The sequence below is a fragment of the Cupressus sempervirens genome, chromosome 7 (genome assembly GCF_028749045.1).
Source record: "Cupressus sempervirens isolate cs-2001-9-10 chromosome 7, ASM2874904v1, whole genome shotgun sequence".
In the NCBI taxonomy this organism is placed as follows: Eukaryota; Viridiplantae; Streptophyta; class Pinopsida; order Cupressales; family Cupressaceae; genus Cupressus; species Cupressus sempervirens.
Window position 1 is genome coordinate 281,031,621 of NC_143124.1, and position 15,603 is coordinate 281,047,223.

The following is a 15,603-nucleotide window of genomic DNA, read 5'->3' on the forward strand; positions in this document are numbered from 1 at the left end:
GCAACTGCAGGCACGAAATAAACAAACTTCCTTCTCTGCACTCTGACAACTGGATCTGTTGACCTTCTTCCACTGCTCTTCTCTGCAACTTCTAATCTGATCTGCTTGATCTATACAACTCTCTGCTTATTAATGAATGAATGTAGAAACATTCCTTTTGTCTTTTGACCTAAAACATTTTCCCCTCTCATTTCCAAATTCAAAAATCTCACCTACCGCATTCATGTTTTCTATCTTTTATGAGTTGTCAGGTGGTAGGTGGGTGTTTGGCTCCAGGGGCAAATGTCAACGCTGCATTAAGTTTTCCAACAGAAACAAGGTGTAGATCAAGGAAATGCTGTGGAAATCATGTATATTGAGGAAATGATACGGCAATCGTCTGAAGAATAAATATGTAGGAAGAAATGCAGAAATAGCCATGTATGTGGAGGGAATCCAACGCAACAACCACATATCAGTTTTTCAATGACTACTAACTTTTTCATCTTGAACCATTAAACAAATTTATTTATTTTATTGAAGAAAGTTGATAAAAAAATACAAATAAATGATTACAGTTAAGAATATACAGAGCAAACTAATAGTGCTGAACAAAAAAAACTGTAATCAGTTGAAAGGCTTTAAAATAGCTAACCCATTAAGACAAATAATCAGCCGAAAGGCCTAAGAACTAGAGACTGACAATTTGTCACATAAAGCAAGTAGCAACAATTACAAAAATTCAATCAGACTCTAAAACTAAGAAGTTGAAGCTGCCTAGAGCATTTTATTTCACCTCTTTACAGTTGCAAAAATTGATACTTGATCTCATCCATTTGTCTCTGATATTTTGCTCCATCTTTATGCTTAATCTTCAATTACAAACATAGATAAACTAGTTCAAATAACATGTCTGAGTAAAACACTAGAATATCTATTTCTGGATGCAAACAATGATTAGTAAAAGGTGTTCGACATCTACTTTTCCATATATGCAACAAAATACATTGCTGCATTGTATCTGAAACTATATTCTTATGAAGACCAATCCCAAAGATTGCCTCCTTCCATCTCAAAGTATGATAAAATCTAGCAAGAAAATGCTAAAATGTGACATTCCATTTCTTTCTTACTCTAGGACAACTCCAAAAGATATGTTTCAAATTTTCAGATTGATGACAAAATGGGCATGAATTGGCTTTCATGAACAAGAATCTTAATTTGTCACCAACTAGTAATTTTTGGTCTAAAAATTTCCAAGAAAAAACTTGTGCATTTGCCTCCACTTTGGATTTCCAAATTTGCAAACTCAAGTTGATCCATGTCCTCTCTAAAAATCTACAGTTCCACTTATTGTTAAGTTGAGGATTCAATTTTAAGGCTGGGAGAATTTGAAGGTAGATTTTTTAAAAGAGGAAGTTAGAAAATGGAAATTTCTCCAGCCACCACCAATCCTTGAGAATGTTACATTGCAAGGGAGTACACATCTCCATCAGGAGATCCTAGGACATTAGCGACCTAACAAAAACTAGAAATCCTTCAATCCTATTAAGTAGTGTAATGCCCTGCCCGAAGATCCTTAGAAAAAAGATTTAATACAAGCCAAAATATTTTATTTTACAAGTATGAATGCACATGACAACATCATATAGGGATTACAAAGATCACAACGAAAGACTTCACCACAATCCCAGCAACCAACGGATCTCTGAATGCCACAACCAAACTGATAGATGCAAACAAAAGCCAACAATGACCATGCACAAGATGAGGGCTCAAAGAAACGACCACTCAACAACAAAACACCAAGCTATGGTAGAATGCAAAATCCTGAAATTTGGCTAAGTCTGAAATCCTAATTCCCTTAAAATTGGCTAAGTCTAAATTTCTGAAGCCCTAAAATTTTCTAGAATCTTTATCTTATATTTGAGAGGTCTGAAACCTTTCTCAAAAGATTCGTCACATATATTAAAATTTATCTTATGTATAAAGAATTAAATATACATCAACTTATACTTAAAAGATATATTTTAAACTCCAAGAGACTAACTACTGAAACACACACAACTAAAATCAAAATACGACACCATAGGGTTGAAGAACACTGAAGAGGGTGTCCAAATGAATTCTCAAAAAGTTCATACCAAACTAAAAAGTGCTCGCTGCCCACCCACCCAAGTTTTTACAAAAACCAGGCAATACTTTGATACAACGAAAAAAAATATCGTGCGACATTTCTAAAGAAGGAGGGTGACACTTTCAAGGATTGGGCGATACTTCTCCTTAAGGCATGTGACACTTTAAGGGTGTCGTATGACATATCTTACAAGGAGGTGCAATACTTTCCAGTATTGTGTGATAATTCTCCTGGAGGTGTGCGATAGAATCAAGGGACGCACGAAAAAGTTTCAATGGGCATGTGATACATTTTTGTGTCACACCATGCTGATAAAATTTTGCCCATAGAAACACAAAAACACTTAAGAAAAATACAAAAGGGAAAAAAACTGAGTTCAGGACCTCCACACTGGGGAGTACTGGATCCACATAGATTGAGGAGCGAACACTCAAGTATATAAACAACAATATGCCAAGTAACAAGAAAGAGGAACATCTATCCATCTAAATCATAGAAATAATAGAATGTACTGAAAACAACATCGTAGTGAACATAAACAACATTGCAATGTACAGAAATAACATCCCAATAATTGAGCAACCAAACTAAGTACGTGATCCCTCCCAACCGTCAATAGCATCATAAGACCATCATGAGTTCTAGCCATCTCCCATGCCTAACATCCCAAGCCACTGATCAGATCATCAATGCTATTGTAATAGGGAAGTCAATACTAAAATATGCTACAATATAAGCATAAGGAAATCTAACATGCTAGTAGAAAAGCATAAGATAATCTTACAAGTAGATAACATCTCCTAGTCATATGCTAAACATCATATTATGGAAATGTGTCAAATAAACTAACATCATCTAAACATGATATCCAAGCATTCCAATGAAAGCATAAATCACAAGAAAGCATGCTCTAAAACTTGAAGTATCCAGTGAAAACATCCAGCAATAGTCGCATTAGGATAAAAGACCATCTCTATACATTGTTTCCTAGCAGTGGTGTAGGTAGCTATGTCTCCCAACCACATGGCACCCATAAAACCACACCCACCATGCTGATGGAGAAAAAAATCCAACCACAAACAAACATAAAACACAATATCCATGGCTAACACTCACTCCAGATGGTATGATGGTTGTAACCAAGAACCTAAGACAATGCAAGGAGTATAGGTCCTGGTCAGACACTCAATAGGCTACTAAGTAAGGGGTGACATCATGGAGAGTTGCTTGGCATAAAAAAACCCAAGCTCAGACTTGTGCAGATTCAACATCCATCAATGTAAAGGCTCTAGCACCCCACATTGTTATTACCTTAAGTTTTTATTACCAATCACACATTTTATTTGCTTATCACTTAATTAAAAACTTCCTCTGCCAAGCCTCTGGGCACAATGATCACCAGGCTATAGGATAGAAGCCCCCTCCATATGCTGCCCTACCCTACCCATGCTCATCCTACGACAAGTGTCTGTGGGTGTGCATGCTCCCATCCCAACCCCAATGGTCATAACTTTTAGAAGTACCATGGAAGATCAGACCTCACAAGTCATCCGACAAATGTATGCGCACATACTTGTGTGTGGCAAACTACCATCACAAAGATCAAAACACAAGGACAAGATGAGAACACAATGCAAAACAAAACACCCAACCGAAGGCAACTCAGGAGGATGGATTCTACACAAATTCTAAAGCCAATAGAACCATACATTATGAAATCACTCTACGAGCCTCAATCTGAGAGTATGGATTCTACACAAATTCCAATGATGCAACAAGACTAAACACCATGAACTCACTCAACCGGCCTCAGTCTGAGAGTATAGATTCTACACGAATCCCAATGATACAACAAGACCAAACATCATGAACTCACTCAACCGACCTCAATCTGGGAGCATGGATTCTACATGAATCCTTGTGTCCACAAAACAAAAGCAAAGGTCTAAAAGAAACTATAACACCAAGTATAAAATTACTCGACCAAACACAAAGTCAGGAGTACGGGTGCGACATGCATCCCAATGCAACATAAAAGTGTAATAGTGGTCTGATTGATATCCAAACAGATCATCCAGGTCCACGACCCACATTGTGCCAAGAAAATCCAAGAAAATAGGGTGGCACACAAAATGAGGTAAAAACTCCAAAATTTTGGAAAACTTTAAAATTAAAACCCATTTGACCTTTGGGCACAAAAACCTCAAAAATCTAAAAATAAATGAGTTTGAACACTGTATGCAAAAATGGCTAGCATAATAGTGTAAAACTCCAAAACCTCATCTTGAAAAATAGGGAAATGTTTGTACCTGCCCAACCGCGTAGAACTAGCATACATAAATGGAGGGGAACAGTAGTTCTTGGCCTCCAAACAAATGGCTACCGAAAATAGAAGCAAAAATAGAGCAAAAACAATAGAACAAGAAAGTCCTACCTCATAGCCAAAGGGCAAAAACGAGAATCTAAACCATAAAATAAATAGCCCCTAGAAGTAGCTAAAAATCATGGCAATCAAAGGTTTATCCAAGCTAGATCTAACAAGCCCAACCTCGCGATGATCTAATGCTTGTAGCTCCCACAATGAAGAAAATAGTAAATCCTCATGAAGAGGATTCTGAGTTTTACTCTCCAATTTTTTAATTCAAAAGTTAGAAGTGAGGAATTAAATTCTTTTTTAGATATTTATTCACTTTTTAAGTGAATAATCAATTAGGGCAAATAACTGGCCAACCTAGTTAAACCCTGAATCAACCCTAACAAAAATAGGCAAAGTTGTTAGAAATTAAAATAAATCAATTAAAAGCCCAAAAACCCAAAAACACAGAAATTTCTTTAACAAATTTTGCGACAAAGCGAATCTCTAAATGCACAGACATGCTTACTGGTCTAATCACATAATGCAAATGAGTTTGGATTTAATAATCACCAAAAGGTTTAATAAAAAAATTAAAATATAGATATGTCAACCATACAAAGACGACATTGGTAAAATATGAACGTCTAAATCACTAACTCCATGTGCTACTGCCAGGGATATAAATCCTGCACACTAAACAACATGATCAAGTGCAATCGCATATAATAACATAGCTGAAGCAATAAATGCATTAAATCACCTAATTTAACCATTTATTTAATTATATTAAAATAATTTATTTACATCACTCATGTTTGCATAAAGCATAACAACTCAAGAATGAAGTAAATAATCATAGCCTTAAATCCATCATCTAACATAATCAAAGGTATGTCCAAATACTAGATAACCAGATATCATCATAAAATACACTGTCATCTCAAAATAGCATCATCATGCAAAATGATCAACTGAAAAACATAGTAGTCTAACATCTATGATACTAAAATCGTATAACATCTGACCCTCAAGTCCTCTCAAATGAAAAACATAACATAAGTAACAAATATCTCTCAATGCAAATATAACAAGGTAAATGTCCACAGCACATAACCAAATAATCCAAATGGGCAATCCATTTCTAATTATTTAAGCATTTAATAATGGTTGATTAAAGAAAAACAAAAAGGCACTTAAAACACATAAGCAAATAGAGTCACAAACATGACTAACCACTGCTACAGGAACCTAGTCCAGTGTAGCATGGTAATAGTTCACAGTGCAATCTTTGCACAGATCTTAGGGTAATCACGAAACAACCTCATGATACTATATCGATCAAGATAACCACTGCCACAAATCTCAAAGAACCATAAATCACATAATAATCTCATAAATTAGCCATAATCATAATCAAAGCAACTGATATAGAAAGATATATCAAATCACCTCTACGGTGTAGACCACTCATGGTCATAATCAAGATCTATCACAACAAAAGATCAACAAGGTTGCATCCATCAGGATGACTAATGGAAGTCAAATGGGAGAGGCACTACAAGTAGACTAAAGAAAACCTTGATATCTCTCCAAGTAGCCTTGTCAAGAGTATTAAAGTCCCAAATGCCACTAAAATGTTTAATACCTTTGCTTAAAAGATATCGAGCTTGTTTAGGGAAACATAAAGCTAAGGGTTGTCCATGGTATTGAACAAGCCTATTCCACCAAATTGAAGAGCTAGCAAAGCTAAAACCACATTGTAAGGAGCTTTTCCTAAATTCCAAACAACTACAAACCAACTGCTAAGTTTGTCAAATGGATTGCAAAGGTGGAGAACCTTTGATATGAAAAAAATTAGGAGCAAGTAGAATTTTATCCATCTAGCATATGGAATGCCACCTCCTATTCATATTAGCAAGTTCAATTTTGTTATGCACCAGTATCTTCCATGGTTCATCACTTGAAACAACTCTAGCTATCAATTTCATAGATAAACAAACTCCCTACTTCTTAGGATCCAATAGTCCAAACCCTCCTCTATGTTTAGGTTGAATATAGTAAATCCATAAGGTAGCCTTAAATCTTGCCTTTCCATTGCACTCAGCCCACAAGAATTTGTAGATAAGCTTAGCAAGATCATCCTAACATTTTGTAGATGACATCTAGCAAGAAGAATAATACATGTGTGATGCTAAAAAGATTCGATTAATCACCTGTGTCTTCCTAGCTAAGGAAATATATTTGCTGCCCCAATTAAAATGTTTGTTCTTCAATTTAGTAAGGAACCAATTCCACATGTCACGAGGAGTGACCCCCAAACCAAAGGGAATATCGAGATAATGAGTAATTTGTCCATGTTTAATAAGCTTCCATTGATAAGGAATCAAAGGAGGTACAAGATCAGATTAGATCATTAAGAACTCTATTTTGTGTTGTGCAAGTTGAGAGCCTAACATAGAAAAATACAAGTCCAACACCTCCATAACATGTTCAATTTCAGATTTAGAGTTTTGAATAAACAATAGGCTATCATCAGCAAAATGAGAATTGATTACCACTGAATTATTAAGAATAGATATGCTCTTAATAAGACCCATTTGGTTGTATTAATGCAAAAGATATCCAAGAGCATTGGTAGCTAAAACATACAAGAATGAAGACAATGGACAACCTTACCTTATAGAGTGCTGTAAAGGAAATGGATTAGACAATGAGTTATTGACGCTTAATTGAGCGTTAGCATCTCATAATAACATCTTAACATGCCTAAAAATATTAGGCCTAAACCTCAACACCTGCAGTATCCTTATAATAAAGTCCCACCATATTCTGTGATAAGCTTTATCAAAGTTCAACTTAACTAACAATGCATTTGATTTGATTGTTGGGCCCATTCACATGCCTCCCATGCTAACATAAGATTATCCAAAATGAATCCACCACCAAGAAACCTTATTTGTTCAAATCTAACTATCATTTGGGTCATTGGTTTAATCCTAGCCGTCAAAGCTTTTGCAATAATTTTCTAAGATGTATTCAACAATACGATGGGACGCCATCAAGATATGAAGTCTGTATTTTTCCCTTTAGGTAGAAGCATAATCAGACCTATATTAATATGTGGACCCAAAGATCCTTCCTTGATAGCTTCAAGGTATACATAATAGAAATCTTCCTTAATATGCTTCCATAGGGTTTGATAGAACTCAATTGATAATCCATCAATCCTAGGACTCCTGCTATAAGCCATTGAAATAAAAAACATGTTCTAAGTCCTCAATTAAAAGGTCATGATCAATCTAATGACCATAATCTAGATTCACCTTCCTCAGGATAACATGTTCAAGGATATCTTCTAAGACCAAATGCACATCCTGCATATGATTCTCTTCCCTAAAATTTTTTTCATAAAAACTCTGAAATACTTTTTGGATATCTACTGGATGAGAATACACTTGACCATCCTCATCAAATATATGTCCAATGAATTCCTTTTTATGCTTATAATTTAAATACTAAAAGAAGTATTTAGAGCCTGTTTGCCTTCTTTAAACCAATATAATCTACCTCTAATTTTGGCTCCTTGCCCTCTATAGTGGTCAAGATTACAAAGTTGAGTTTCAATGGAAGCTATGGAAGATTGGATAACTATATTATTTGGATTAGAATTCAACAATTTTTGTTGGAGTTCAAGTTTTCGCTATAGAGATTCCTCTTTCCTTTTTCGCTACCATGCCAATCTTTTGCCAAATGAATGTAGAAACTCATCACATTTAGAGATAGCTAAATGCCACCACACTCTATAAGACTTTCCTTCTTGTGGCTTGGGAAAAGAGTTCCACAACCCAACCAAGGCATCAACACAGGATGAAATCTTCAGATGTGAGGTGTTAAGTTTAAATGGTAGTTGTGATTCGGCCACCTTCAAATTCCCCTTAGTAATGTTGAAAACAATAGGAAAGTGATTTGAAAGTGTGGTGGAATAATGTACAGTAACCAAAATACCTAGGGGACCTTCAATAAGTTGCAATTTTGGAGAGATGTAAAATCTATCTAATCTACTAAGTTTCCTTTCAGCTCTAATCCTACAGTTAGCTATAATCTACTAAGTTTCCTTTTAGCTCTAATCCTATAGTTAGTCCAAGTAAACCTTTGAGTATTTTTTACTAATTGGATCTATGACCCCAATAGTGTTGTGACAAAAATGCCATTCATCAAATCCATCATTGCTAAGTTTTACACAATTAGACCAACTACAATCTGAGTGATGCTCAACCATATTAAAATCACCCCCAAAAACCCAATCAACCTAAGGTAAATTATTAGAGAACCAATCCCATTATCACATCTTTCTTTTGCACTATTAGGGGCATAAATCGAACAAAAACCAATAGGTTGGCCATTGATAAAAGAGGGGACCCACACATAGTTATGTGTAGGGTCCTCCCCTCTATCAATGACAAACCTATTGATCTAAGAAGCCAGACTCCCCCCCCCCCAAGCTTCACTATGCAGTGTATAGTTCCCTGTAAATAACAAATCTGTCCACATATTACCCATGTCCCATATTGAAGAACTGCCTGAGTAGCATCAGTAGACTTGAATTTACAAGAAATATGACCTTTACCAAACCCTCTCAAAGTTTCAATTTCCCAGCCTTTGCTTTCCCAGTTTAATTTTTCCCATTTAACAAAATCACTTTCAGCAAGAATGCCCTTCAAAAAGAACATAATTACAGATCTATACTGACAATCCTCAATAGATTCTAGCACATCATCAAGAAGTACATATTCTAGGGTTTTACCTTCATTTGTTGGCTCCTCCATAGTTTTGTCGACTTTGGCTTGGTGGGTTTTAGCTGTGTTCGTCGGCTTCTCCAACATTCTGATGTCTTTACCCTACCTCCTTTTCTCTTTACTTGTTGCATTAATTGAGATCTCCCTGTTTAGTGTAGGTAAATCCTTACCATTACTCCCCATGTTATTGTTGATGGCATTTGCATTGTCCTCTTGAGCTGATGAGAAAGCCCCACCCTCAAAAGGATCTCCAACAATTTTTCTAGCCTCCACCTTGAGGTGCATCAATTCATTGTTATCCTCAGCCACAACTAAGAGATAAGAGGTACCTAGATTAATGAAATAGATGTGGACAACTAGGCTTTCATGTAATCAATTTTACAGATCAGTTGCCCCAATATTCCTTAACACTTTCTCTCAATCATCCCATTAAACAATTAAGATTACCAATTTTTTTCTACATAAACTTGAAATGTGTTACTCCCTACCTTAATATAAGGTAGGGGACTCATGTTTTCTTTTGACCCCACTTATTTTTTTTTTCCTCGTATCTACCTATTATATTCTAAAGTTTGAAAGGTTAGACTAAATAAATAAGATTATTATATGCGAATTTCAAATTTCTGATTGGTTGATACATTTTTTTGCTAGAGGTTTCCTATTTTTATAAATATTGATATTAGACAAAAATTAACATTCCTAGGCATAGCTGATGATAATATAAATCGGTGGAAAATGGTACAGCTATTAATGCAGTTGAAGACTATCATTTCATAATGAACTCTCATATATTTTTAATGCTTTCTCAGTCTATTATTTCACCAAACTCCAAAAGTGTATTGTCATTTAATAATGAACTCTCATAAATTTTTAATGCTTGCTCAGTGTATTATTTCACCAAACTCCAAAAGTGTCCTAGTTAAAATCTCCATTGCATTTGATTGGATAGATCGAGATGGGAGTTGAAATGTAAAATATTTTATTGAAATATTTCTATTGTTTTTTTATTGTCATCTAACACCAAAATATTACTTGCTTTTTAAGTTGAGGTGGGTCCCAGCTTTTTGGATGTACATTTGAAAATGTCAAATATTATATTTATTATTATAAATAATTAATTTTCTATAGAGTTTTAGTAATTTTATTTCTTGGTAATTTCATTTGATAAAAATAAATAATTTTTAAAAATTATTTCATTTTGTTAATACATTATTACAACAAGATTCTCAAATAAATTTAACTAATTTTTTAATCAAATCTATTAACCTAGATTTTTACTTATATTGATTAATATTAAAAATAATTTGATTTAAGAATACAAGTAATATAATTACAATTTAAAATAATCTAATTTGATTGTTAAATTATTTTTTAATATTATAATATGAGAATTAATGAATAGATTTAAACTTTAATGAATTTTTGAAACAACATTAAATAATAGAAATGAACAAAAGAAAGTTCTATGGTCTCAAACTTTTATTATGACATTAAATCTAAATTTATTTTTTATTTCAAATTTATTGTAACAATGATAATTGGTCTTAAGAATAAGAAAATGTATAAATTATATTTCAAAAAATTATGATATAAGTTATCTTTTCTTACAACAACTTACTGCTGTCTATTTTTAATATTTACCCACTAAAAAATGCTTCTTTTTGAAGTTTTTAAAAAGGTTATATAGGAATTATAGGCTTGATTTATGTAATGTTTGAAATTTTTTTGACAAAAACAAAATAGTAATTACTCTAAGAAAATTGAATATCTAAAAGTATTCAAATTATGCTTTAAGAAAAGTTCAATTTTTAGTTCAAAGGCATTATATGTTATTAAAACAATTAGTTGAATACATTTTATTTAAAAGGGTAATCTCCTCATTCGACAACCCCTTTCTTTCTCTCTCTCTGAAATTCCTTGTGGGACATTGTGGGGTCACTACTACCCTTGACAATAGTATCAATGATATCATTGTCTAACAACAGCTGTAACAACCTTCAAATTCTCACCCTTTACAAGAATGATCAACAGTATGACATGGCCATGGCTACAACCTCATCTATGAATTGAGAAGGCATGGACTCTAGCTCACAAAGAGCTCTTGCTAATGTTCATTTTCAATTTTTTAAAAATCTGATTTCCTATAACTCTAAATAATTCAAGACATGATGATTAAGTACATCAAAGGTGTGCCATATCATTTTGGCCTTTTCCAAACATAAACTCTTCGCGTTTGAATTGATTATGACACACAAAAATTGAAGACTAAGTATATATTTTTTTCCTAGATTTAAATCCCTTATAGGTTTGAAATTTCAATGCTTGCCACCAAGAATGATGGATTTCATTAATATTGTTACTTTTGAGAACTTACATATTTATTTTGTTGAGAAAATTCAAGAATAAGGATTTGCAATTTCAATGCTTGCCACCAAGAATGATGCAGTTCATTAATATGTTACTTTTAAGAAGTTACATTTATTTTGTTGAGAAAATTCAAGAATAGTGATTCATCTATGTAGTTGATCTAGTGAAATGTGTCCTTCTTTTCTATTCAAGTTTTAATAATTAGGAACTAAAATTTATAATATCTCATATGAAATGAATTCAAATAAAATGAAAGACTCAATTTTTGATATAAATCTGTTATAATACAATTATTTGTTAGAATGCTAATTAAAAAATTTCAAATTTATTTAGTTACTTGATTATAGATAATATTTGATTAAACAACTACATTGTTTCAACATTATATTGTTTGTATATTAATTATAATTTCATTAGTTTATTGGCCCCTTATATTTTAATCTTCATTAACTCATGAGTAATTTAAAAAGTATGATGTGGTTGATATATTTAACTTACATATTCATCGACCGTTGTTTGACAAGATCATTTAAAGAGTTGTTTGTTTCAAGACCTTATCTCAATGCTTAGTTTTCGTTGTCTTTAAGTAGTTAAACAATAAGAATGATTAACTAATCACTTGGAAGTCCCATGACTGAAATTAATATACTTAATAAAAGAAAGTTCTTTCCAGAGAAGCAAAGTGGGGTGATTTAATTGATCCAATTCCATCAGTCCTTTCCAAATATACTATATTTAATTGTAATATTATTATCTCTATATATAGAGAGAGCCACTGCTTTAAATACTCTACTGGTCTTCCGACTAAAAAATCTTACTAGTCATTATTGAGTTGTCCTCGGATGAAATGCCTATTCTCCCGGTGACTGCCATTTTCTCTAACTGTTATAATTGCTTTGATTATCTCGCCTGGACTAAGTTTTATATAATGGTGAAAGGACAATCAATATTAATCGAAGGCAGTGCGTGAGTTCCAATAATTCAAGATTCTTCAGCCCCTAAACTGTTCGTGGGTGCTTTCATCTACACTATATCCATTATTGTTTTGACTCTTGAAGATTTATTAGAAAAATGTTGCCCTAAATTACACTCTAACGATTAAATCAGAAATAGAAAACAAAAATGTATATTTCATCTAGAAGATGAGTTTGACCACGATTCTAAATTTATTGTTAGCTATCAAAGCATTAGCTAATACATGTTGTTATCTATTTGACAAACACTCAGCAAAACTAGAAAAGTCGAATAATTCATCAATGCCTAGCAAGACCAGTTAGCCTAAACATTTGAGTTTCTTAGAATTTGGGTTCCACTATATCAGTTCAGTAAGAAGTTGTTTTCGTCATAAAGAATGTTTCACTTGAACATCATTAACTTTAGTATTTAAAAATTTAATCGCATTTTCCATTTCAGTATCTTTGACCTTTGAACTACACTAAATTTTAGAATGACATCTTATTATCTTTGACCAATTAAACTAAAAGATTTTAAAGAATCTTTGACTGATTAAACTAAATGACATTTAAGAAAATCTCTTTTATTTATATTAAATAACATCATGATAGATGATTGAGTAGGCAATTCTATAATCAGGTCCTTTTCACTTAAGAACTTTGAAGGGAAGATTGATAAAAAAATACAAAGAAGAGGTTAGACTATAGCTGGCATTCAAAAATGTTTGTTTTCTTTCAATTGAATATTGATTATAAATATCTTGTTTATATGAAAGATCAGGACTTCAAATTCCACTTAAATGTGTTATGAGAATTTAATTTAGATCTCATCAGTCAAAACAAACGGTTGAACCAAGTGAATTGAACAGCTTTACAAATGTCGACCTCTAATAACATTTAATCTATTCTATGATTTTTTTATTTCAGAAACATTCTCTTAATCTTTTTTCATGGTGCCCATGATCTCAAACTCGACAAGTAAAGATGAATAACTTTGAAGCCTTGGGATCTTCTTCAATTGGCGTGATTACGAATCCCAGTTCTGAATTCCGCTTTGATATAGCTATAGGTTATATAGAAGATATTTTATCTCGTCTTGGGAGACAGGTAAGAGAAATTTGATTTTTCAGTTCCATCTATTTCAGTAGTCACAATATTTTTACGAAGCACTCCATAATACATCAAACTAAAGTCATGTTAAATTCGATGCATAGGGCTTCAATTCTAAAATATATGATAGCGGAAATATGGAAGTAAAGAAAGTTATGGCGCCTATTGCTTCAGATTTTTCAAAATTGTGTGATGGTATTTCGGACGGTGCAAATCAGATATCCAATGTGGTAATCTTTCTGTCCAATTGAACAAAGAATTAGTGATACAACCCATGTTTTCTAACCTGGCTAAAGACTCTTTTGAATAAATGTTTCTCCGTTTGATGAAGGAAACTCCTAATTACAACCTCTCTATCAAAGTACAAACGGTGGTGTCTGAATTGTTAAGAGGACTGGGTAATGCACACTGGGCTGGAGCGGCGCTTTTTGCCATCGCTACTGTGTTAGAAAGATTAGACAAGATTACTACAAATAATAGAAATTGCATAGACCTTCTGAAAAGTATGCTCGACCTTGCAAAGTACAACAAGAAGCTTAAAGATATCAATGGGGATTTGGACATCGATATGTCAGCCAAAATGAAAGAAGCTCTTCATTTGATATTCGGAGCCTCAATTTTGTGCCATTCCTTTATAACATGTAATAAATTATCCAAGTATGTATGCGGCCATCCAAAAACTACAGGTTTTTCGTTTGTTTGTTTGTTTGATGGGTTTTAAGTCGGGCATACGAAAATCATGCATTTCTCTATAGAAATTTGCTTGATAATCTCAAACATCTCTCAATGATTCTTGAAATAGGTTCATAATGGCTAAGAGGATTGATGGAGAACTTGTCGATCTACGTGACAAAGTGAAAAGCCTGAAACTCGATCTGATATTGCTTCTGAACATTGAACGGCTCAAATCTCTCAACTCTGACACAACAAGACAACACCATCCTACTGTAGAGCAACAACATAAGGGTGATTCAGGTGATAATTCCTTAGTTTTTATTATCAATTAGATTTCTTTTGGTTGTAATTTTATTTTAAGGCAAGAACGGAGTGCCGCCTTATCAATTAGTGTTTTTGGTAACTTGATCTACAAACCCTCAGACACTAATGAACTTTGTGAACACTTCCCTAATACAAAATAGTTTATCAAACTTTACGCCTCCCCATTTGTTCTGATAGAGCACAGAACAGTGATTCACCAGAGAAAAAACATGTACTTGTATACGTATTTTACACTTGAGTTTTTTTTTTCCAGATTCGTTACTAATTTGGGATTTCAATTGTATATTAGGGGATGAATTGGGTGAAATACTGGACACTGAAAACCTATTCCGAGATAGACTGGGAAGAAGTGACTTCAACAGCAGGTGGGAAGTTCCAGAAGCATACGAGGAAGAAACAGTGCAAGCTGAGCAAAAAGCTAGGACGACCATTTTGCGCACTGGGCAGATTTTAATTTAAGAAATCGCAAGAGAAAGAAAATAATAATCGATTTCATGCAAGTCGATACTCATTTTATAGCATTTACAATTGATTGTGAACAATCAGTTTTATTTATTTATCTGATTATTTGGCCAGTATGTATCATAGCTATAAATATTAATTAGGTCTGGACTCTTCTAGAAGGGAGCATTCAGAATAATAGATCTGAAGCTGTTTGGACATTTGTAAGAATATTTTCAAGTTTGTAGTTTGGTGAATTTTACATTTCAATTCAACTCTTAATAATTTAGCTTCAGGAATGATATCTTTGTCGTTTTATATCTGTTCAGTGATAAAATATGATGTTAAAATTATTAGTTTCTGTCTAAAATGTAACGTACCTCATTATTGCCGGCTCAAATATACAAAAACTTCTATTCTCTAAACAAAGATTCTAATAAATAATCTTTTAATAAAGGTTCATGT

At 33.3% G+C, this 15,603-nt stretch overlaps 1 protein-coding gene across 1 annotated transcript; it reads left to right on the forward strand.

The window, feature by feature from the left end:
• The first annotated feature begins 13,508 nt into the window (after window positions 1–13,508).
• On the forward strand, window positions 13,509–15,156 carry LOC149546519 (uncharacterized). Its single transcript, XM_089793992.1, has 5 exons — window positions 13,509–13,695; window positions 13,803–13,928; window positions 14,030–14,355; window positions 14,501–14,673; window positions 14,987–15,156. Exons 1-5 carry the CDS (start codon window positions 13,573–13,575, stop codon window positions 15,154–15,156), a joined length of 918 nt encoding a protein of 305 aa, XP_089650118.1. The 5' UTR covers window positions 13,509–13,572.
• Window positions 15,157–15,603: the final 447 nt, after the last annotated feature.

Excerpts from the sequence above, each read along its gene's own strand:
- LOC149546519 (XM_089793992.1), top strand. The coding sequence starts at position 13,573 with ATGAATAACTTTGAAGCCTTGGGATCTTCTTCAATTGGCGTGATTACG. Across the intron at positions 13,696-13,802 it reads TATCTCGTCTTGGGAGACAG|GGCTTCAATTCTAAAATATA; the intron begins GTAAGAGAAATT and ends TTCGATGCATAG. Across the intron at positions 14,674-14,986 it reads ACAACATAAGGGTGATTCAG|GGGATGAATTGGGTGAAATA; the intron begins GTGATAATTCCT and ends ATTGTATATTAG.